The 23,520-nt window shown below is 34.4% G+C and overlaps 1 protein-coding gene across 7 annotated transcripts in view; it reads left to right on the top strand.

Annotated features, from left to right (window-relative positions):
* The window catches only part of UBA6 (ubiquitin like modifier activating enzyme 6), an 85,004-nt gene extending 61,694 nt beyond the window's left edge, over positions 1-23,310 (top strand). For all 7 annotated transcript variants that reach the window (XM_082726354.1, XM_082726356.1, XM_082726358.1 and 4 more), the window contains 14 exons: positions 995-1,100; positions 3,267-3,356; positions 3,464-3,544; positions 4,305-4,433; positions 6,047-6,098; positions 6,187-6,250; positions 7,224-7,293; positions 8,426-8,497; positions 12,243-12,360; positions 13,539-13,732; positions 14,530-14,657; positions 18,556-18,643; positions 18,804-18,898; positions 21,043-23,310. In XM_082726354.1, the coding sequence (XP_082582480.1) occupies positions 995-1,100; positions 3,267-3,356; positions 3,464-3,544; positions 4,305-4,433; positions 6,047-6,098; positions 6,187-6,250; positions 7,224-7,293; positions 8,426-8,497; positions 12,243-12,360; positions 13,539-13,732; positions 14,530-14,657; positions 18,556-18,643; positions 18,804-18,898; positions 21,043-21,178 (1,423 nt within the window). In that variant the 3' untranslated portion in view covers positions 21,179-23,310. The remainder of the gene's footprint in view (positions 1-994; positions 1,101-3,266; positions 3,357-3,463; positions 3,545-4,304; positions 4,434-6,046; positions 6,099-6,186; positions 6,251-7,223; positions 7,294-8,425; positions 8,498-12,242; positions 12,361-13,538; positions 13,733-14,529; positions 14,658-18,555; positions 18,644-18,803; positions 18,899-21,042) is intronic.
* The last annotated feature ends 210 nt before the right edge of the window (positions 23,311-23,520 follow it).

Below are 23,520 nucleotides of genomic sequence, written 5' to 3' on the forward strand. Positions count from 1 at the left end.
CCAGCACTTTCTCACCTCAGACACTTCTACATACTCTCCTTCAGACTCAGAAATCATGCTTATCTTGTTCTAAAAGTCCCGACCCCAAATCTACCTGATTCGGTTTTTTGTTTTTTTTGTTTTTTTTGTTTTTTCCTTCCAGCCTTCCAGTTTCATCCTAAATATCTTTATGCAAACAGACTTTTGTTAACCACTAAATTCTGTAGGTCCTCCTATGGCAGTCTTTCACAGCACTCTTGTTTTTTCTATTATAGTGCTTAATTTTACTGATGCACTTATTTAATTAATACTTGTTTTGTCACTGAATCATTTCTTCAGGGACCATTTTTTTTCCCATCACTGTATCCTCAGTGCCCAACATAGGTCATTCAGTAAATGGTCGTTAAATAAGTAGATGAGTGAGTGACTATAATGTGTACATCTTACATAATTTTTCTTACATCTTTTTATGACTTGAGCAGATTTATTAACAGAAAAATTTGCCAGTGGAGAGTGTACTTGAAAGTTTTGTTATCTTGGGCAGAGGAAGGAAGAATTAAAACTTTAAGAAATTAAAGTATATAGAATATAGGTATTATGAATATTAAGAAAGAATGTTAATATTGTTTGAGGTAAAGAGAACATTGAGAAGATATAGTAGGACAGAACTTGTAGTCAGAAAATAACCAAAGAAGAAACAGAAAGCAAGACAAGAAGGGTCAGTACATTAGTTAAGAGTTAACCTAGAGTAAAAGAAAGTTGAAGCCCAAAATCTAGTAGTAGTGGTAGTAGTAGTAGTAATAGAAGAAGAAAAGGACAAAAATTAATAGGTTGAGCAACAAAATTTGTGGGAGGAGGGGGACAGAAATGATAAATGCATTATTTGGAGGTAATGTATCTATTCCCTGATATTACATTCAATAAGTGATCACTGTGTGAAATGATTAACAGAAGGTGGTAAGATGTCCCCTGCTTACATTGTTACTGCTCACTTAAATGTTACCTTTTCAAATAGCCGTTGCTTAGCAAATCTACGACCCCTCTTGGATTCTGGAACAATGGGCACTAAGGGACACACTGAAGTTATTGTACCTCATTTAACTGAATCCTATAATAGTCATGTAAGTGAACTGACATTTTTAAATAAATGTCTCTCTTCTTTATATCTCGTAATTTTTATATCTCATTTTTTTTCTTCATTAGTCAGCAGATTTGATTTAGCTTTCCTAATCTGTTGGTCAGTCTGTCAATAATTTGCATAAATATGTATATCGGTATTTTTTTAAAGAGGTTAAGTCATCAAAATTTTGTTTATAGCCTTTTTGCAGTCTTATTCTTGTGTTTACTGTTCATTTCTCAGAGGTGGTTAATTGATTTTCTAACAGCATTTGAACTGACCCATCCACAATCTTACTGAAAACTCAGTTGATCCATGGGCAGAATCAAGCTCTCTATGTATATACCACACATATAGATGTAATTTTTTTTAACCTCCACAAGTGATTTTGATACACTGCCAAAATTGAAAAACCCTGGCCTAGGAAACAATTGTAGGCATTAGGATTTTAAAAAAGACCAATCCAAGTTGTAAAATGGAAAGAGTATTTTTTCGTTTACAAGTATAAATGTCACTTTAATAGTTATGTTTGCTTTAGTAAAATTTTTAAATATTTATAAGTTGTTTTCCCATTAATTCTCATGAAATCAGAAGTTTATATAGTAAAAACATTATAGTAGACAAAATTTATAAGTTTAATTTGAAGGAAGTTAGAGAAAATCATGATAGGCTGAGGTCATAGTAGATGATTTTCAAAATAGGAAATGCTTGATTCTGTCATTCTACCACATTTTTTCCAGACCTTTTCCTATCTAACTTTATATTCAGAAAAAAATGGAATTCTCTTCTGGCTTCCCTCTTTGGTTTATAAAATATTTTTTGGTATTTCTTATGAACAAACTGAAATATAAATCTCTAGGTAAAAAGAGATACAGTGAGTCATTTTAGATTTGTTAAACCAATAAGCCTAAGCCAAATGTACCCTATAATAGAAAATGGGTCTTTTTCCTGATATGAAGAATTTGAGAGGCAATGTGGGAGGTTTGGGGAGGAGGGAAGGAAAAAATGAAACAAGATGGGATCAGGAGGGAGATGAACCATAAGAGACTCTTAATCTCACAAAACAAACTGAGGGTTGCCGGCGGGGTGGGGGGGGTGGTTGAGTTATGGACATTGGGGAGGGTATGTGCTATGGTGATTGCCATGAAGTTTGTAAACTGGCGATTACAGACCTGTACCCCTGGGGCTAGTAATATATGTTAATAAAAAATAAAATTTTTTAAAAAAGAAAATGGGTCTTTTTAAAGATTTTTTTTACATAAGAAACATAGATATCTGCTGTTTCTTTTCTTTATTTTTTGAAAGTTCTTTTTTTTTAATTTTTTTAAATTTTGGGGTTTTTTTTAAGTTTTTATTTAAATTACAGTTAGTTAATATACAGTGTAATACTAGTTTCAGGTATACAGTGTAGCACTTTATACAACATCCTGTGTACATCCAAGTGCACTGCTTAATCCCGAACACGTATTGAACCCATCTCTGCACCCCCATCCTCTCTGGTAACCATCAGTTCGTTCTCTATGATTGAGTCTGTTTCCTTGTTTGCCTCCCTTTTTTTCCTCTTTGTTTCATTTCTTAAATTCCACATATGAGTGAAATCATACAGTATTTGTCTTTCTCTGACTTATTTTACTTAGCATAATATTCTCTAGCTCCATCCATGTCATTGCAATGGCAAGATTTCATTCTTTTTTATTTGTTGTTTATTTATACACACGATCTGTAAGGGACTTACACCACGCATCAAGGACATACGATCCTGCTGCTAAATTTTTTTCTCCATGGAGAAGGAAACTCATGGTATGCTGAGAACTGTTTGGGGAATTCTTAAATTACTTTTCAAAGTAGGGAATTGCAAAGTTTTCAATGTTACCTTGATTCTTGGAGAAATATATATGGGAGCCTGCTGTAAGTACCACATGGTACCAAATAAGTGCACAGATAAGTCATAGAAAATTCATGATTTTTGTTACATTGCTGTTAGCAAATGGGTTAAGTGTCTCAAGAATTCACTTTTCCTCTTATTTGCCTAGGAGAAAGAAGATATAAAAATTTTAGATTCATTTTATTAATTCATTTTAATTTTTAATGGTCTTAAAACACTGAAGTAAATTCAGTCAACGAAAAATTGCCATTGCTTAACTATCTGTTGTCATATTTTATAAATAAGCGGGATCCCCCAGAAGAGGAAATACCATTTTGTACTCTAAAATCCTTTCCAGCTGCTATTGAACATACTATACAGTGGGCAAGAGATAAGGTAATTAAGATCTTTATTTTGTTTTTATTTGAAGTAGAAAAGAAGGTATTTCTGATTTTTAATCAGACTTCTATTTGTAACTTTTTTTCTTTTTTTTTCCTTTATAGTTTGAAAGTTCCTTTTCCCACAAGCCTTCATTGTTTAACAAATTTTGGCAAACTTATCCATCTGCAGAAGAAGTCTTACAGGTAAAAATCAATACATTTTAATATAATCCAACACTGTGTCGGTGTAATCTTATTTACAAATTGCCTATAAAGAGTTTATTTTACCTCTTTAAAGAAAGTATAGCATCATTATTGTACATAGTAAGTCCATGAGGAATCAAATTAGCAAGTCAGAAATGATCCCCTTTTTAGTTTGTATGAACTATGCAGAATTGCCAGTATTTGACCATGTTTGATCCACAGAAAAGAAATTCACATGATTCAACCTAAGAAAGATAACATAATAATAAAATAATAAGTAGCTTGTTAAACTCTTGGAAAAACACTGATGTGAGTCCCAGTGAAAATTTCATGAGTGGACAGGAATGTCTGAGACTTGAGGACAACTTTAAAGATGTTTTCTTACTTTTATTCCTGTACTAAACAGGTCAACTGTTTAGTATAAAATGTTACTCATAAGCACTTCTTATATGAAGTACATCTCTAGTACTAACAACTTACAGCCAGCAAGACATGAGGCCAACTTGTCAGATAAGAAACTACCGTTGAAATTTCATGTGCTGTCTTTTCCCATTCTCCCTCCCCAAAAAAAGGAAAGAAAGAGGGAAAAGAAAAAGGCAGGGACAAGGAGCTCTTGGTGAAAAAATTAAAATCACAGGTCATACGAGCTGGCACTTCAAACTTTAGCTTATACTTCCTGGGAATGATGTGGGTGGTAGGTGGGTGTTCTTTGTTTAATTGGAAATGTATTTATTTGGGTTTCTTTTTTCTCACATTCTAGAAGTTACAAACTGGACACAGTTTAGAAGGCTGTTTCCAAGTTATTAAGTTACTTAGCAGAAGACCTAGAAATTGGTCCCAGTGTGTAGAATTAGCAAGATTAAAGTTTGAAAAATATTTTAACCATAAGGTAAGTATGCATTATAAAACATTAGGTAAAAGGGGCACCTGGGTGGCTCAGTGGGTTAATAAGCCTCTGCCTTCAGCTCAGGTCATGATCTCAGGGTCCTGGGATCAAGCCCCGCATCGGGCTCTCTGCTGAGCAGGGAGCCTGCTTCCTCCTCTCTCTCTGCCTGCCTCTCTGCCTACTTGTGATCTCTGTCAAATAAATAAAATCTTGCGGCGGGGGGGAACCATTAGGTAAGAGATATGACCTTGGCGCATTTAATTGCTACCAAATTAATGTCATTGGACCAAACATCTGTTCTTTCTTTTGGGAATCTTAAGTGAAAACAAGTGCAGGGCACACAACTGATTTCTCTTTGCATGTTAAAAGAGTGCACTTAATAATCGCCACCGATTGGTATGTCAGTCGTACATTTACTTGATCCTTGTCCTTGTGCAAAAGTCGGTTTTAAATAGGGCTTCCCTCTGGAGAATAAGGAATACATTTCATCAGTAGTCTGAAAGAAGTTTGTTGTTCAGAATAAAGCAAGAAACTGAGAAAATAGAGATTTTGAATAAGAAATTTTGTTGGATTTTGCCTTGCCCACCGATACCCAAAATCACATTTTATATCTGTTTTGTGTCTGTTTCCTAATTTGTAAAATGGGGATAATAAATTGGTACATAGTTCATAAGGTAGTGTAAGGATCAAATAAGTGAATGATACATGCACAGCATTTTGAGCAGAACCCAGCCCATAAGTGCTCGCTAAATATTAGCTGTTACTCTTATCTCCCATTACTGACAGTTGCTAGAATGTGTTCTCCACTCTCTCTTGAGTCTCTCCCTCTCTTTAGGCTCTTATCTATCGGAATATAAAGTAAGTTCATCTTTTCTAAAAAGTCTTTTGATTACACTTATCCTTGCTTTTCACTTCCTTCTTGTCTCTGCTGCTTAGAAAAGTGGTCTTATACTTACTGTTGCTACTTCCTCACCCAGTAAATGCGTCTTCTTTCCTTACTCCTATTCAAATTATTTTTACTGTAATTACTAATGACCCCTTGTTTCAAAATCTAAAGGACTCTTTTTAAGTCCTTACCTTTTGTACTTTTTTTTAAGCTTTTGATTATGGAAAAATTCAACCATGGGAAGTGGAAAAAATAGTATAATGAACCCCCACATAATTTTCACAAATCCGTCACCCAGGTTTAACATTTATCGTCTTGTTGATAATCTTGTTTCATCTATATATCCTCCCCAGATGGTTTTGAAGCAAATCTCAAATATCATTTATCATTTCAAAATACAGAATATGGTATATTTTTACTGGTTCATGTTTATTTTAAATTAACTCTTTGAAAGGAGCAGAATGGTATGTAAGATACTGTCTGTGTAAAAATTGATAAAATAATGTATATTCATTTTGCTGTAGATATAAAGAAAAGAAACAACTGTTAAGTGTTGATTAAAAAATAATAGTAGAGGTTATTCCACATGTGGAGGGGTGGCGATAAGAGAAACATAGAGTACAAAGGTAGCTAGAGGCTTCACTGTGTATCTTTTTATGCATTTTGATTTTTTTTTTTACCTCAGATAATACTAAGTAGCGATTTTTATAATTGATTGTTTTTTCTTTAGGCTCTTCAGCTTCTTCACTGTTTTCCTCTAGACACACGATTAAAAGATGGCAGTAAGTATGACCAAGTGTTGAGAAGAATGTTTAATATAATTTATTAGTAGGTCCCTATAATGAAAATAATATTTGTATCTTTTGTTAGGTTTGTTTTGGCAATCACCAAAGAGGCCCCCTTCTCCAATAAAATTTGATTTAAATGAGCCTTTGTAAGTATTTGTATCTAGTCTTATATGCCTCCTTTATTGTAAATTTCTTAACTGTCTTACCAGTTTACATTGCAGGGTGAAAACCTCAGGCTCTGGCAATGTTAAATTATTGCATCCCTGTTACTCTTAAGAATTAGTGTATTAGTCTGGCCAACAAAGCCAGCCACAGTCCTCTTCCCCACACATACATGAATCTGTTTGTTTAAATTGTAAAATAATTTCATTATTTTTATCTTAAATGAAACCAAAGTATTACATCTCTGGCTTTATCCATAAGCAAAAACCATAAAATGACAACAAATGTTTTCCTATTAAATGAAGCCACTATTTAAGAAACTTTTGTTAAATGGGGGGAAATATTGTTACTACTAAATGTCTCCCTAAATTATCTCAAATTAATTTTCAAAGTAGTTAATGTTTAGATGGACATTTTTGTACATTCACACACACACACACCCATACTTATATGTTTGTTTTCCAATTAAACACTCTCCTTCCTATCAACAAATAACTCCCATTTAGTTTTCTTATGTGATATTTATGTTAGGCTTCCAGTCACCTTATCCTGACTGCTTCTCCTGTAAAACTTACTTTACTTATGTTTTTAAACAAACTTCATTTGCTTAATTTGAACCTAATGTATGCTTTTTAAAACCAAATTTCTAATTTTTTATGAATTAAAATGAATTTTCTTTCGCTAGTCTAATTTTTCTCCTTTTTGCCACTCCTCTCCCCAGGCAGTCACGATCATTTCCTAAATATCTGTACTTAGAAGGATAAATACCTAATGTTTCTTATAGGTTCTGTAATTTCTTTGTCTAAGCCAGAAGTTCATTGCCTAACTTTTAAATATTCCTGTATCAAAAGTTCTGTGATTACTTTTCTTAAACATTTCAAAGGCTGTAGTTTTTGGTGAATTAAACATCTTTGAAACTGTACATTCACACTTTGCCTTACTTTTTAATTTCAAAAGGCACTTCAGTTTTCTTCTGAATGCTGCAAAACTATATGCTGCAGTCTATTGCATTCCACTTACAGAAGAGGTAAGATAACCTTAAAGCTCTAGGAAGTGATACAAAACCAGATAAAAATTCAATGACCTACCAGCTAATTACATCATCAAAATATATTTTTATGTTACAAGAATCAGAATTCCGAAAACAGAATGTGAAGGATTTCATAATAATTTTTAAATATTCCTTAGAGATTCTCTTTGTTAACATTTCTTTGATTTATTTAGTGATAATAACTTACATCTTCAGATTTCAAGAAATTTAAAGTGCTATCCCATATCGACATTTCTTAACCCTTATCTTACCTGTTTCCTTAGACATCATCTTTATTGACTAACATCTAAATGGTCTAATACAGTTTTAATTGAGAGGCAGACGTGCATTCGTGGTTTTTTTCTTACAAATACAAAATAGAGCCAAATTAATTGCTATACTTTTAGATAGGCTGAATGGGGAAGTAAGAACCAGAGCCGTAATTAACACTGGCAGTTTTGGACCCAGATAAAAATGCCTACTGTAAATTAATCCTTTTTGGAGTATAATGATAAAATATACTATAAATGTCTGGTTAAAATAGTGCCATTCAGTCTGGTATTCTTTTTGTAAAAAGAATAAAAATATTTGTGGCAGTTTTGTGATGAGTGTAGGTGACTTCAAAAGCAGTATGTCTCAGTTTTTCCTAAGCAGCTTAATAATGAATATAGATCTGATAGTCTTGAATTCATCTAGGTTCATCTTGAACCATTTAAATATTTTTCTGCTTCCAAAGGTATGAATTCCATTTACGTACATATTTTATTTATTCAGTATAACTTTGTTCAGGAAACTTTGTAAAACAATGACAAAATAGTCTCTGATCACAGAGCACTTAGTCTGATACAACCAGCCCTTAAACCACTTTTTAAAAAATCTATGGGAAGAACTAAGATTTCAGGTTTGTTGACTAGTAAGTAATTTTTCATATACATCACCCTGCCTCCCACCCTTTATGAATGGTATTTTGTAGAATAAGGGCTAATGTCACAAGTGGATGTGGTCTAAATAGTCTGATGATAAATCATCCAAATAGTTTAGTATGCTAAATGACCTTTTTAGCATTTAGCTTTAGAATTCAGAATTTTTAAAAGTGTTTGTTCATAAAATTACTCTTTAAAAAAAACAGGACTTATCAGCAGATGCCCTCTTGAATATTCTTTCTGAAGTAAAGATTCAAGAATTCAGACCTTCTAACAAGGTATGTTTAGAAATTTATTCACTCAGCAAATAGTTACTGAACTTTTAATTGCATCAGGTCCCATTCTAAACCTGCAGAATCCCACATCGAACACAACAAAAGTCTTGTTCTGATGGAAGTTATAGTCTACTGGGCCAGAGATGGACTGTTGAAAAGAAATGCTATTATATAATATTACACTATGGGCATAGTGCTAAGGACTAAAAATAAAACAAGGAAAAGAAATAAAGAGTTATGCAGCTGGTGTCATTTTATGTTGGGCTAAAGAGGAAAGCCTCTCTGATATAATACCATTTGGGCAGAAGTCTGAAGGAAGTGATGGAGTGAGCCATGCTATTATGTGGTGAAAGGAACAAGTTCAGAGAAAGGCCTTGGAAGACTTAGAAGGCCAGAATTTTTCTGAGGGAGAATATGCAAGAAGAATGGTAGATAGTGAGATAAGTGAGATACTTGGGGTTATGATAAGTACTTAATGTTTTATTGTGAGATAAACCAGTATGATTTTAAGCAGAGTATGCAGTCTGGCTTATATTTAGAAGGATGACTGGGGGGGCACCTGGGTGGCTCAGTGGGTTAAGCCACTGCCTTCGGCTCAGGTCATGATCTCAGGGTCCTGGGATCAAGTGCCGCGTCGGGCTCTCTGCTCAGCGGGGAGCCTGCTTCCCCTTCTCTCTCTGCCTGCCTCTCTGCCTACTTGTGATCTCTCTCTATCAAATAAATAAATGAAAGAAAGAAAGAAAGAAAGAGATGACTGGGGGCACCTGGGTGGCTCAGTCATTAAGGGTCTGCCTTCAGTTCAGGTCATGATCCCCAGGGTACTGGGAACAAGCCCCACATCAGGCTCCCTGCTCCGTGGGAAGCCTGCTTCTGACTTTCTCACTCCCCCTTCCTGTGTTCCCTCTCTCAAATAAAATCCTTTTTAAAAGATTTAAAAATAAAATAACAATAAAAGGATGACTTGTTGTTGCGTTAAGAATGATCATATAGGACACAAGAGGGGAAGCTTGGAAAGCTCAGTTATGGGCAAAAGATGGTGGTGTTTTGAATGAAGTAGTAGGTAAAGGTAATTTGTGATAAGGGATTGGATTCTGGTATATGTTGTAATAGTCCTGACAGGATTTGAAAGGGATTAGAGTTGGATTGTAAAAGAAAAAAGATTATTTGCTTAGTTGAAGTAAGAAGCATGCTTAAATACTCCACATGATGAGGACGTGAAGTTAAAGGAAGGAATTTGAATGAACAGAGGGAAAAAAATGTGTGAAATAATTGCTCCAGGGGGTGGGAAAGTTACTTGCTAGAAGATAGAGTACAATTTTGAGACAGCAGTGAGAATCCACTTAATATTAATCCACTTAATGTATTACACTAAATGTGGCTGGGAAAAAAAGGAATTTAAATGTCTGGGTGCTGCTTTAGAATAGCTGGAAAATTGGATAGAATGAAGGTTTGGGTTTTGCTGGGCAAGTATATTGGAAGGAAAAAGAGGTAAGGAGTATTAATAAAGATAGAACATGAAATTTAGGCAGGATAAATAGGAAAGTTTTAAAATATTAAGTATTTTTCTTGTTCACATGCTTATTATATGCCTTTTTCATACACTTTAAAAATCATGTACAAAACAATCTTTTGTTCCCCTTACCCTCTAGCTGTATTGAGAAATATGGAATAATGATTGCTATCCTATAAAATTCAAGCAGAAGCTGGTGTGTGCAGTCTTCTACTTGCACTGTTATTTTAGGGAAAAGGAAAATTTGTAGCTGTTTGATATTGTACAAGTAAATGGGTGTGCTGAATGAAATGTTCATGACTTGTAGCTTATCAAGAATTAAATAGAAAAGTAAACAGAGTTCCTATATTAAGGAGTTTCCAATTATGGAATGAATAAACCAAGGGAATAGAAGATAGCATAGGGAATACAGTCCGTGATACTGTACTAGCATTGTATCGTGACAGATGGTAGCTGTACTTGTGAGCATAACATAATTTATGGAGAAATTGAATCACTATGTTGTACACCTGAAAGTAATGTAACATTGTGTATCAACTATATTCAAATATTTTTTTAAAAAGTTTCCTACCACATGTTCCTAGTAGACAGAACTGCTAGACAGAAGCCAAAGAAATATGTATGAATAACTTTACTAATTTTTATTGCTCTTCAGTGTTTTGTGGCCTGAATTGCTTCTTTCTCTATCAGAGTTTTGGGGTAATAAATTAGCCTGAGCAATTTAGCTACGGTTTTAGTTTTAAAATGAATTATGAGTTTTTCACAACTCCCTGAAGCAACTCACACTGAAACTTCAGAGTCTAGCACTGTTAACAGAGGCCAAAAATGTCAACTAGACATTCTGGCAGATAAAAGTTTCTGCTTCCTTGACTCTTTACTATTTCTTAAATACTCATAAGAATACTTAATCTGTAAAAACACAAGTTGAATGTGTACTATACAAAGAAGTAGTATTTTTAATTAGTACCCTTGTAGAATGTCAAATAAGTAATTTCTTAAAGATAGGTTACTTAGGGGCACCTGGGTGGCTTACTAGGTTAAACCCTCAGCCTTCGTCCTGGGTAATGAATGATCCCAGAGTCCTAGAATCCAGCCCCGCATCGGGCTCTCTGCTCAGTGAGGCGCCTGCTTCCCCCTCTCTCTGCCTGCCTCTCTGCCTACTTGTGATCTCTGTCTGTCAAATAAATAATCTTTAAAAAGATAAGTTACTTAGATGTGCTGCTCTGAGTATGCATCTATGTGAAGGAAGACATATTCTTTAGGAAACAGCTTCTTGTAAGCAATCAATAAATATTTAAAGGATGCCTATCATATATATTTTATGGATTTCTTTGGAGATTGAAAACAGCTCTGTACTAGTTAGAGCTATGCAGTTTGGTTTGAGGTACATTTGTCAGAATTGAAGACTGCTCATTAATATTAACTGTATTCTACTGTGGCATTTTAAAAGAGATCTGTATGAATGCAGATCTTACAAGCTATTCAGCGAATATTTTATTTTACTTTATTTTATTTTTAAAGATTTTATTTATTTATTAATTTGACAGAGACACAGCGAGAGAAGGAACACAAGCAGGGGGAGTGGGAGAGGGGGAAGCAGGCTTCCCGCAAAGCAAGGAGCCCGATGCGGGACTCGATCCCAGGACTCTGGGATCATGACCTGAGCCAGAGGCAGACGCTTAATGATTGAGCCACCCCAGGCGCCCCTCAGTGAATATTTTAACACAAGCAAGTTTGTTTTAAATACATTGAAGTTCTCTCAGTGAACAAGGTAATGATCCCTCTTCTAATTTACATGTCAGTGTGAGGAGATAGATAATAAAACAAATATTTAAATAACAATATTATTTAACAATGGAAGGTGTAAAATAAATTGGACCATAATGATTAATAATGTGTTTAAATTATGGACACCTGGTTGACTCAGTCATTAAGTGTCTGACTCTTAGTCTAGTCTCAGGTCTTGATCTCACCATTGTAAGTTGGAGCCCTGTGTTAGGCTCCACACCCTGATTTAGTGATCTTAAAGCCATTGTTTTCATATCTTTCAATAACTTCATTTTCCTGAATTTTTCTCGTGTATTTCAGTGATTTAAAAACATATGTAAAAAAATAATGATGTGGTTAAACTGGATAAAAGGAATATCTTCTCTGTATGACTGATTTGATAAAACAGGCTAATCAAACTTAGGTACAGGATATGATAACATTAATGAATATATGTCCATGTATTTAAAGGTTGTTCAGACAGATGAAACTGCAAGGAAACCAGAGCATGTTCCTATTAGCAGTGAAGATGAGAGGAATGCTGTTTTCCAACTAGAAAAGGCTATTTCATCTAATAAAGCTACCTCAAGTAAGGGGAAATCTTTATAAAAATGCTTTGACCTGGAGGGAGTTTTTATTTTCAATAAACTCTATACCCAAAAGCTTTGGGGACTAAATAATAACTATTATAATAATGATGATGTTAGTTGATTTCGTGATCATTTGAAAGTCACTGTTCATCTTTGTGACTAAATTCATTATTTTTTCACCCTTGCCCTACCCTCAATTGCTGAAATGTACTCTGCTTTATTGTCATTGTTCTGATCGGTTTAGTCCTTAAGAGTCTACTGTGTGATTCCTTTTTAACTCATGGCCAGCATAATGAGCAAAAAAATGGAGTTCCTATATAGACTAACACTTAGACCCAGTGAAATCACTTTAGAATAAAAAACCATAGACAGAGTTCTTTTGGCTTATTAGTCTCCATAGTTACATACAGGGAATACAGCGTGACCTGTATACATCCTTGTTAAATGGTTTTAAACTGAAGGAAACCAAACTTGGATTCCTTAAAAACAGCACCATTTAAAAAAAAAAAAAAAAACAGCACCATTTGATCATTTTTAGACCTGCTTACCATCTTTTATTACATAAATCAGCAGTTTCCAGACTTTCGGGATATTTATGCACAAACCAGTAAAATTCAGGAAAAAAGAACCTAGGTTAACCAACTATTTATTTTGTAAATAAAATATATGTTAATTTAAGCATTACAATTCTTTAAAAATTTCCATTTCTGACTTTCTCATTTCATAACATATGAAACTACACCTATCTACAGAATGATTTTTGAGAACCACTAATCTAGAAATATTTCAAATAGATACATACTCTTATTAGACTAACTGAGCCTGTACTTATCAGAGGCAAAATGTTTCAGACTATTTATGGAATCAACTTTAGAACACTACCCAACATTAACATTTTTTATTCATAAAGAGTTTAATAGCAGAGTTGGTACATAGCTTTCTTGTTTTCTGTGTTTTAGAAAGAATTTTTTAATATAGAAACTTCTCTGATTTAGTGATTTCAGAACCATCATTTTCATATCCTTCAATAACTTCATTTTCCTGGATTTTTCTAATATATTTCAGTCATTTAAAAACATAAAGGAATATTTAAGAGTAATGAATCCACATTGCTTTTTACCTAATAAAATCTTAACAAATTACTACAAAACTTTATTTTTCTGGTTGTTATGATCAGGTGATCTTCAGATGGCAGTGCTTTCATTTGAAAAAGATGATGATCATAATGGACACATAGATTTCATTACAGCTGCATCAAACCTTCGTGCCAAAATGTATAGCATTGAACCAGCTGACCGTTTCAAAACGAAACGCATAGCTGGTAAAATTATACCTGCTATTGCAACATCTACTGCTGCAGTTTCTGGCTTGGTGAGTTTATTTTTCTTTGAATGGAAATACTTCTTTTTCATTTATGTCTTACCTGTTTTCCCCATTGTACCAACCTAGCAAGTCCCGTAGAGGTCTTAGAGAAGGAGAGATCCATATTGATTTTAAATTTCAAGAAATTTCTGAAGATTCGGTAATTCACATATTGAATTTTTACAGCTATATAGATATTTTAACTTAAAAATTAACCTGTGTGAAGGCAGAGTACAATTTTTCAATCCTTTACAATTTTTACAATCCTTTTAGTCATTCTTGTATCCTCCATTGAAAGCAGATACTATATTTTTCTTGAATAAGATGAACTGCTCGAATGGTTGCTCTTTGATTGTATTAGATTTTAGTTCTTTGGCTTAAAAAATATAATTCCTGTTAATGATTAATATTTCTTACAATTTAATATTTTCTTAATGATTCAAAACCTTTAGGCTGACTCTAGCTGTTTTGCTGTACTGTAGTGTTATAGTTGGAAGCTGTGTAATTATCTGCCCTTATATTAAGTGATTTTAGACTGTTGTATTTCTTGAATTCTGGCATCTTTCAAAACAGGAAGATTACATGATCAAAATAATTTTTTAAGTAACTTTGCTCACCCCATGTAGAACAGGTGAAAAGTTTGAAAGTATAAGATATGCTAAAAGTGGACAGGTTTATACAAAATTCCTATTATATCAATCCATTAGCTGCTTTTATTCTTTATAAAGAAATGCTTGAGAACAATTTAGAAAAGTCATGAATAGGTTTAGGCTCCTTATATAATCAGATCACCTTCTTTTATCTAGGTTGCATTGGAGATGATCAAAGTAGCTGGTGACTATCCATTTGAAGCTTACAAAAATTGTTTCCTTAACTTAGCCATTCCAATTATAGTGTTTACAGAGACATCTGAAGTAAAAAGAACTGAAATCAGGTATGTGTGAAGTTCTTTTTCTCTTGCATAATGAAAATGAAATAAAATTTTTACCTTCTTAAAGGAAAAAATTGTAGTTTCACCTCTCCCTTTCATATATATATATATGAAGTGATCCTTGCCATCACTTCAAGACTATCACTTCAATCCCATCTTCACGAAGCATCTTTTTTTAATTAATTGACAAATTAAATTTAATTAATTAAAATAATTGATAGGCATTAGGTTAGTTTCAAGTGTGCAACACAATGATTAAATACCTGTATGTACTACGAAATGATCACAACAGTAAAGCCAGTTAATATCATTACCATACATAGTTAGCTTCTTTTTTTCTTTGTAATAAATTCTTTTAAGATCTGCTCTCTTAGCAACTTTTAACTGTGCAGTATAGTATTATGAACTGTAGTCACCATGCTGCATATTACATACTCATGATTAATTTTATAAACTGGAAACTTGTACTATTTGACTCTTTTCACCCATTTTGCTTACTCCCCGGCCCCACTTCTGTCAGTTAACAATCTGTTGTCTGTATCTGTGAGCTCAGTTTCAGGGGTTTTTCTTTTTTTTAAGATTCCACATACAAGTGAGATCATACAGTTATTTATCTTTTTCTTTTTGACTTATTTCACTTGGCATAATGCTAACATTGTTCCAAATAACAAGATTTCTTCTTTTGTGGCCGAATTGTGTGTGTGTGTGTGTGTGTATCACGTTTTCTTTATCCATTCACCCGTGTGTGTGTGTGTGTGTGTGTGTGTGTGTGTGTGTGTGTGTGTATCACATTTTCTTTATCCATTCACCCATTGATGGACACTTACTTACGTTTTTTCTGTATCAGTATCTTAGCTACTGTAAATAATGCTTCAGTGAACATGGGGGTACTGATATGTTTTGGAATTGTTGCTTTCATTTTCTTTGGATAAATACCCAGAAGTAGAATTGCTGGATTGTATGGTAATTCTGTTTTTAATATTTTAAGGAACCTCTGTACTATTGCCAACACTTACTATTTCTTTACTACTAGCTGTACTAACAAGTGTTAGGTGATACCTCATTATGGTTTTGATTTGCATTTCCCTGATGTTTAGTGATGTTGAGCACCTTTTCGTGTGCCTGTTGGCCATCTGTATATCTCCCAAGTTCTTTATATATTTTGGATACTCACCCATTATCAGATACATGATTTTCAAATATTTATTTCCATTCCATAGGTTGCCTTTTTTTATTTTAATTCAGACAGTTCATTACTTCTGGCATGGCAGGTAACATGAGCTTCATGTTTGCATCATTTTCTCTCGCTCTCTAAGTCCCCTGGGGATAATGCAGAGGAACCAGGTTGATAGTGCACATACAATAGATCTAACAGATCTGTGTCACAGCTAAGGAATACTGAGCTTAAGAACACACCATTTTTATACAAAGACTGCTGGCAAATCTGAGCAGTTGCTGCCCAGCAGACAGGTCTTATCTTTCATATGTTGCACAGGAATCAAAACTGGCTCCTGACCTTTAGGGAGTTACTATTTCATCATTTAGGGCTGTTTATTCTGAAAACATCTTTGAAAAGGTATTTCTATTTTTTTGTTTGTTTTTGGGGGGGGGGGGTTGTTTTTCTTTCTTCCTTCCTGTCTTTTTTAAGATTTTATTTCTTTGTAGGGCGCCTGGGTGGCTCAGTGGGTTAAGCCTCTGCCTTCGACTCAGGTCATGATCCCAGGGTCCTGAGATCGAGCCCTACATCAGGCTCTCTGTTCAGTGAGGAGCCTGCTTCCTCCTATCTCTCTGCCTGCCTCTCTCCCTACTTGAGATCTCTTTCTCTGTCAAATAAATAAACAAAATCTTTAAAAAAAAAAAGATCTTATTTCTTTGCAAGAGAGAGAGAGAGCATGAGCCAAGCACTTGGGTGGCTCAGTTGTTAAGTGTCTGCCTTGAGCACATGTCATGATCCCACAGTCCTGGTATCAAGCTTCACATTGGGCTCCCTGCTGAGTGGGAAGTCTGCTTCTCTCTCTCCCATTCCCCCTGCTTGTGTTCCTGCTCTGGCTATCTCTCTCTCTGTGAAAGTAATAAATAAAATCTTTAAAAAGAGAGAGAGAGAGGGCGCCTGGGTGGCTCAGAGGGTTAAGCCTCTGCCTTCGGCTCAGGTCATGAATCAGGGCCCTGGGATCGAGCCCCACATCGGGCTCTCTGCTCAGCAGGGAGCCTGCTTCCTCCTCTCTCTCTCTCTGCCTGCCTCTCTACCTGCTTGTGATCTCTGTCAAATTAATAAATAAAATCTTTAAAACAAAATAAAAAGTAAAAAATTTAAAAGAGAGAGAGAGCATGAGCCAGGGGATGGGGCAGAGAAGCAGACTCCACACTGGACAGGGAACCCTATATGGGACTCAATCCCAGGACCCTGGGATCATGACCTAAGCTAAAGGCAGCTGCTTAACCAATTGAGCCACCCAGGCACCCTGAAAAGATATTTCTAGATAAAAGTTGTCATATGACATATAGAAATGTCATGAAAAATTGCCTCCTAATAGTGCAAGAAGCCTGGATCACTAGGAACTTTATAAAACAAATGAAACACCCCTGGTTTGCCTAGTTCTAGATTTCTTCTATACAAGATTATTAGTTTGTACAGTTAACCACTGTTCATTTTTATCTGCCCTTTTTTTTAAGATTTTATTTATTTATTTGACAGAGAGGGGGGCAATCTGGGGAAACGGGAGAGGGAGAAGTAGGATCCCTACTGAGCAGGGAGCTGGATGTGGGGCTCGATTCCAGGACCCTGGGACCATGACCTGACTCAAAGGCAGATGTCTAACCAACTGAGCCACCCAGACGCCCCTTGTCTGCTTTTCCATTTTGTTGATGGTTTCCTTTGCTATGCAGAAGCTCTTTAGTTTGATGTAGTCCCATTTGTCTACTTTTACTTTTGGTGCCAAATGTGAAAAAACTGTCACCAAGACTGACATCAAGAGGCTTATTACCACCTTTTGTTTTCTTCTAGGAGCTTTAAGATTTTATTTTTAAGTAATCTCTACACCCAGTGTAGGGCTCAAACTTAGAACCCCAAGATCAAGAGTCATTTGCTCTACCAACTAAGCTAGCCAGGAACCCCTTGAGTTAATTTTTGTATGGTGTAAGATAGTGGTCCAATTCTATACTTTTGCTTTGTGATAGCATTTCTGACTAAACTAGCTATAGAACTCTCACAGCATTTAATCTGCCACATAATTTAGCATTGTACTTTCTTACGGTTTTATCTGCTATCCTAATTCAGTTGAGTTAGAAGGCATTATAACGTCTGACTAATGTTATGAGATTGAGTATCTGGTTTCAGAAATTATGTGACAGAGCAAAACAGTTCCCCTGGACCTCCATTTTTCACTTTTAAATTGACAACCACCAAAAATTTAAAAATACCTATCTTGGCAAGAGTGAAACAGCACTCTCCTCATACCTCAGTACTCATAGGAGTATAGAATGGTATAATCCATAACAGAAATATAGTGTAATATTTCAGATTTGCAGACACATTTGTACTCCTCTCAAATGATATATTTATAAAGATATTCATTCTGGCATTGTTTATCATAGCCAAAGATTGGAACAACCCAGCTGTTCAGTAATAGAGAACTAGAACATCCGCACAGTGAAACCCATGTAGCTATTAGAGAACTCTTACTAAGACATGCTGGTTTATTGTGAGAGACTGGAAGGATCAATAAGGTGTACAGATAAAAGTGGTCACCTCGTATAGTGTAATGGAGAAATAAGTTGTATTTTTCTTTTTCCCCTATGTTATTATGTAGCTAAATCACAAATAATGGACCTCTGAGGCTTTTTATTACTACTAAAGAGAAAAATACTAAAATGTTTTGTTTTGAATATTTTTCTACAACAGAAATGGAATATCATTTACAATTTGGGACAGATGGACTATACATGGTAAAGAAGACTTCACCCTCTTGGATTTCATTAATGCAGTCAAAGTGAGACATTTATTTACTTAGTTCATCAGTTGGAGGTTTTTATAAATCATATTTAGCAGAAATTTGTCTGCTGTGTTTTTACTGGTTGTAAAACATTGTCACCCAGCCTTTTATATCTGGACATAGCTTTGATTGTTTCTCTTTGGGCATTTACTTTTAGGAGAAGTATGGAATTGAACCAACGATGGTGGTACAGGGAGTCAAAATGCTTTATGTTCCCATAATGCCGGGTCATGCAAAAAGATTGAAGTTAACGTAAGTATTGAACTTTATATCAGAAGATTCACAAGGATTAAAACATAAGGTGGATGCACACTGGGAAATCAAATAGATTGACCTCTGCTAATTTAACCAGTTTGTTAATAGCGCTGTCTCCTAAAAATCAGGATCTTTGTTGATAGCATCAGTGTTACAACCATGAGCAGTAAGTCAGATGATGCATGTTACCTTGTATTAAATAAATAAAAGCTAGGATAAAAATATTTGTCATATGAATCTCTGCATGATAGGTGCTTTAACATATGCACATTTTAACTATGATTATCAATGAGATTAATCCCTTTTAATTACTATAATCCAGGCTTAATGATCTATACTTTAAAAAAAACAAAATTGCTATTACATAAAATAAGGCACTAATTTATCTTATATTATTGTCATTAGGATCCCTGAGTATGTCTTGGATGCATAAATAATGGTATTTTCTATATAGTACATAGATGAGAGTGGAATGTGCAGTCCTGAAGCATACTGATTAGTGGAATTTAAAATTTGTTGCAAGTAATTCACAATAGTGCTTTATAACTTGGCCAGTATTTGGAATCTCCAGCATGATATACTTTGTGAATGGTATTTTTCATTTACCAGATATTTACTAAGTACCCACTAAGTGGCTGGATGAGCTTGGCTTCAGAAAGATCTGGATTCACATGTCCAGCTACTTCTTTTGTCACATTGAGTAGCTTATTGAACTTTTTTGAAACTCAGTTTTCTGTCCACAAATAGGAATGATTGTGCCCATAACTATTGAGCATTAAAATAATAGTAAAGATTAGTAGTGTAATTGCAACTGAGAGGTAGCCCATAAATAATAATCCTATTGATATTTTTCATGATACATCTTTATCAAGTAACCTGTACCCTCAAGGAATTCACAGTCTCTTGTGACAAAGGGACATGTTAATCATTAAAATGTAATTGAATAATTAATATAATAAAGGTTTTTACAGACTACCTTAGGCACTATTAACTCAGACCTTCCCTGTAGGTAGATTTCATTTGAGCTGCCTTTGAAAAAGGGTATCAGGCAAAACCAACAGTTTATGCAAAAGCATACAGCTAACAATGAGCACGCATGATCTGTTTGGGAAATCAGTATTTTGGAAGAACTTAAGAATGAGGTGATAAGAATAAATGGTAGAAAGAATAACAAGTTATAAATGGGACGAATTTCTTTGTAAAATGGGAAGAGCTATTATTGAGGTTTAAATAAATCACATAGTTCAGAGCCTGCCATGAGATAGGTACATGGCATATGATATATAACATTATTAGGCAAGAAAGTAAAATCACATTTACATTTTAGAAGGATCTTGGCAGCAGAGTAGATTGGAGGTAGGAGGCAGTGGGCCCAAGGCTAATCTACTAATCTAAGGATATACAGATAATAACTTGATTTAAGGCAGTATCAATGACAGGGATGCCTGGGTGGCTCAGTCTGTTAAGTATCTGCCTTCAGCTCAGGTCATGATCCCAGGGTTTTGGGATCAAGTCCCACATCAGGCTCCCTGCCCAGCAGAGTCTACTTCTCCCTCCTGCCTACCACTCCCCCTGCTTGTGCCCTCTCTTGCTCGCTCTCTGTCTCTCTCTCTGGCAAATAAAATAAAATCTTTAAAAAAAAAAAAAGACCGTATCAGTGACAATAGCAACAGCAAAGTGGTTTTTTTAGTGAATGGGATATAAGAGAAAGGTAAAACTTAATGTCTTTCACTGTGATTAGCTTGTATTTGAAGATTTCAATCTAGTTTGCTTTTTACTCTTTACATAGAAATGCTTGAGAAGAATTTATGATGCCTCCACACTTTAGGGAGTATTTGTTTTTAAAAAACATTGCTTACATTTTGGATTTGTGGGTGGGGATTGTCTTTTAACAAATGGTCTGTATCCTTTACCAATACTATTAGTAGTCCAGACTGATTCACTGTTAGATAAATGAATGTCTTGAGTTTAGAGATTTTAGTAAAGAAAAATTATAATCTATGAAAGCAGGTGGATTATTAGATTTAAAAATAAATATAAAGTCTAGGCACACAGGTCTGGAATCTCTGGGCAACATTAAACAGCAAATCTCTCATTTTATAGAATTTACCAAATTATTTGTCGTTGATTATCTTTCTTAGAATGCATAAACTTGTGAAACCTTCTACTGAAAAGAAATATGTGGATCTTACTGTATCATTTGCTCCAGACACTGATGGAGATGAAGATTTGCCTGGACCTCCAGTAAGATACTATTTTAGTCATGACACTGATTAACAGAAGTTGTAGTAAATTTACTCCGGGACTACTTGATTTTGGAAAGATTGCATTTAATTCAGGAATCAATTCATAATACTATGGATTTCTCTCTGATGAAGCTTTAATTTAAGGGAAACATCAGTAGAAAACTACAGTGAAGAATTTTAAAGCATTTTGGAATATAATCTGTACTTGTCTAGTGCTTCATATGTGGATATGAGCACAAGCAATTTTGAACTGGACTGACGTTTTATAATGCTTAGAAAAAATGTGTGTATTAACATCTCTGGATAGAGAAAAGGAAAAAAGTATGTATCCATCACCAGAAGAGATAAAAGATCAAGAAATTGAAAGTAACAAATGCAACTATCCAAAAAGTTTAATCTTTTGTGAATTTTGTTGTTCACTATTTGAGACCCAATTTTTCTACACAAGTAGTGTTTGGCACCCCGCACCTCTTAAAATTAGGCTTTTGAGTTTAACACCATTGAGAAGAGGAGAGATGGTAGCAGTAAATGAAGAGCAGCCATTTTAAATTGTACATACAGTTACAGTTTACTGTCCTGCTAATTTAACTGGCGTTTGTTAATATCACTATCTCCCAAAAATCAGGATCTCTGTTGATAGCATCAGTGTTGTAACCCATGAGCAGTAGGTCAGATGACACATGTTAACTTGTATTAAATGTTAACAGTATTATATGAACTCTGACAACCTTCTTAGAGGATCCATAAATGTGAACAGCTAAATGTGGCTAATCATTTGATTCTTCAATATGCCTTCTAATGTAGCTGTTTTATTTATTCAGAACTCTAAACCTGACTGTCATAGTATATAAGACTAAAAGGTTTTGTAAAGGGAGTGTCCTTAGAAGTAGATGAGAACTAGAAATTAAAAGAAATCATTACTAGTTGAGTCTTGATTTTTTTCTTCCAGCAACCTAATGGATAGAAAAATAAAATTATTTTAAAGGGAAACATTTATTTTATTCTGCATTCCCAGAAAGGGAGTTGACAAAGATAAAAATTTATTTTTTTAGGTCTTTATTGATAGAAACTATCTGTTTTCTGGTAGGAAATATTACAGAAAATTCATACAAATGCTTTCATTAAAATGATGTAAAATGTACTCAACACTGTATATTTGGTAAAAACAGCAAGTATTTTATTTCTAAGGCTGTCATGCATTCTAAAGCTACTGGCATTTTGTAACCACAGGAAGTCACTTCCTTCTAGCTGCTTTTAGTCTGATCTGTTGAGGCCATTAGTAGGTACTTTGATAAACTCAAGACTAGATTTACATCAGTATTACTCCTGTTTGGTATCTTTTATACTCCCTACTTAACTTCCCTTTTATTTCATTTATAAATAGTTGAAATTACTTTGTCAACCAACTGTATTGTTTCATTCTTTTGTAAAAGTATAATCCAATTGGGAAAATTCTATTTGGGAGTGGAAGGTGAATTTGTATGAATAAAAAAAAAAAAAGATACTCTGCATTGGAGGCAAGGATAGATGGACGGGATGAACTTAAAGGAAATGGATACTCTTGAAATAAGTAATGTTTATTCAGGTATAATGTTTAAAATTACTTAAAATTGAATTCAGGAACATCAGGGTTCTCTGTCTTGGAACTCTTGATGCTAGCAATAATAAAAGGACTTTTCTGTAAGAAGCCTTTTCCCCATTTTCACTTTGCTTTGTACAATAGTAACTGATGTTTTCCAGGTACCCATTCAGTAACCCTCAACTATGATCTAATAGCTTGCTTATATTTTATCTAAGTCTCCATACCTTTTCAGAAGTAAATTTGGAACCATGCTATCAGTTCTTATTTATAGTGATCTGTGCTTTAATAGACAAAACCAACAAGGATTAACTTTATTTTGTCATTACACCTGAAACCATTTTATCATTGCCTTTTTTTCCCCTAGTAGGTAATGGTAATTGCCATTAATAATCTCTGTTCAGTTCTACTAAGCTTGAAAGCCAGGTGTGAAGTTAATGACGGTTTTTTTTTTCATTATGTTTTATTTCTGTACCATGAGATCACTTTTGGTGAAAATACTAGGTGCAAAAATTATTTGATTTTGTATGGTACCACTGAGTGATTTTTTACTTATTAAAAATAAATTAAGAAATTTGACAGTATCTTTGTAAATCCTATTCCATGGTTGACTCCAGAGATTCCAACTTTGCTGTTCATTTTGTGGGTAATGTTTCTTTGGTGTTTTCTGATTTTCAAGTTTTGCAATCATGCAGATGTAACAGTCACTGAGGATAGAGGAACATTACTTAAAAGTGCTTCTGGAAATTCTGTTAAAACAATTGAAAAATGGTGACTGTGTAAAACCATATATA

Source organism: Mustela nivalis (assembly GCF_964662115.1).
Source record: "Mustela nivalis genome assembly, chromosome: 4".
Lineage (NCBI taxonomy): Eukaryota > Metazoa > Chordata > Mammalia > Carnivora > Mustelidae > Mustela > Mustela nivalis.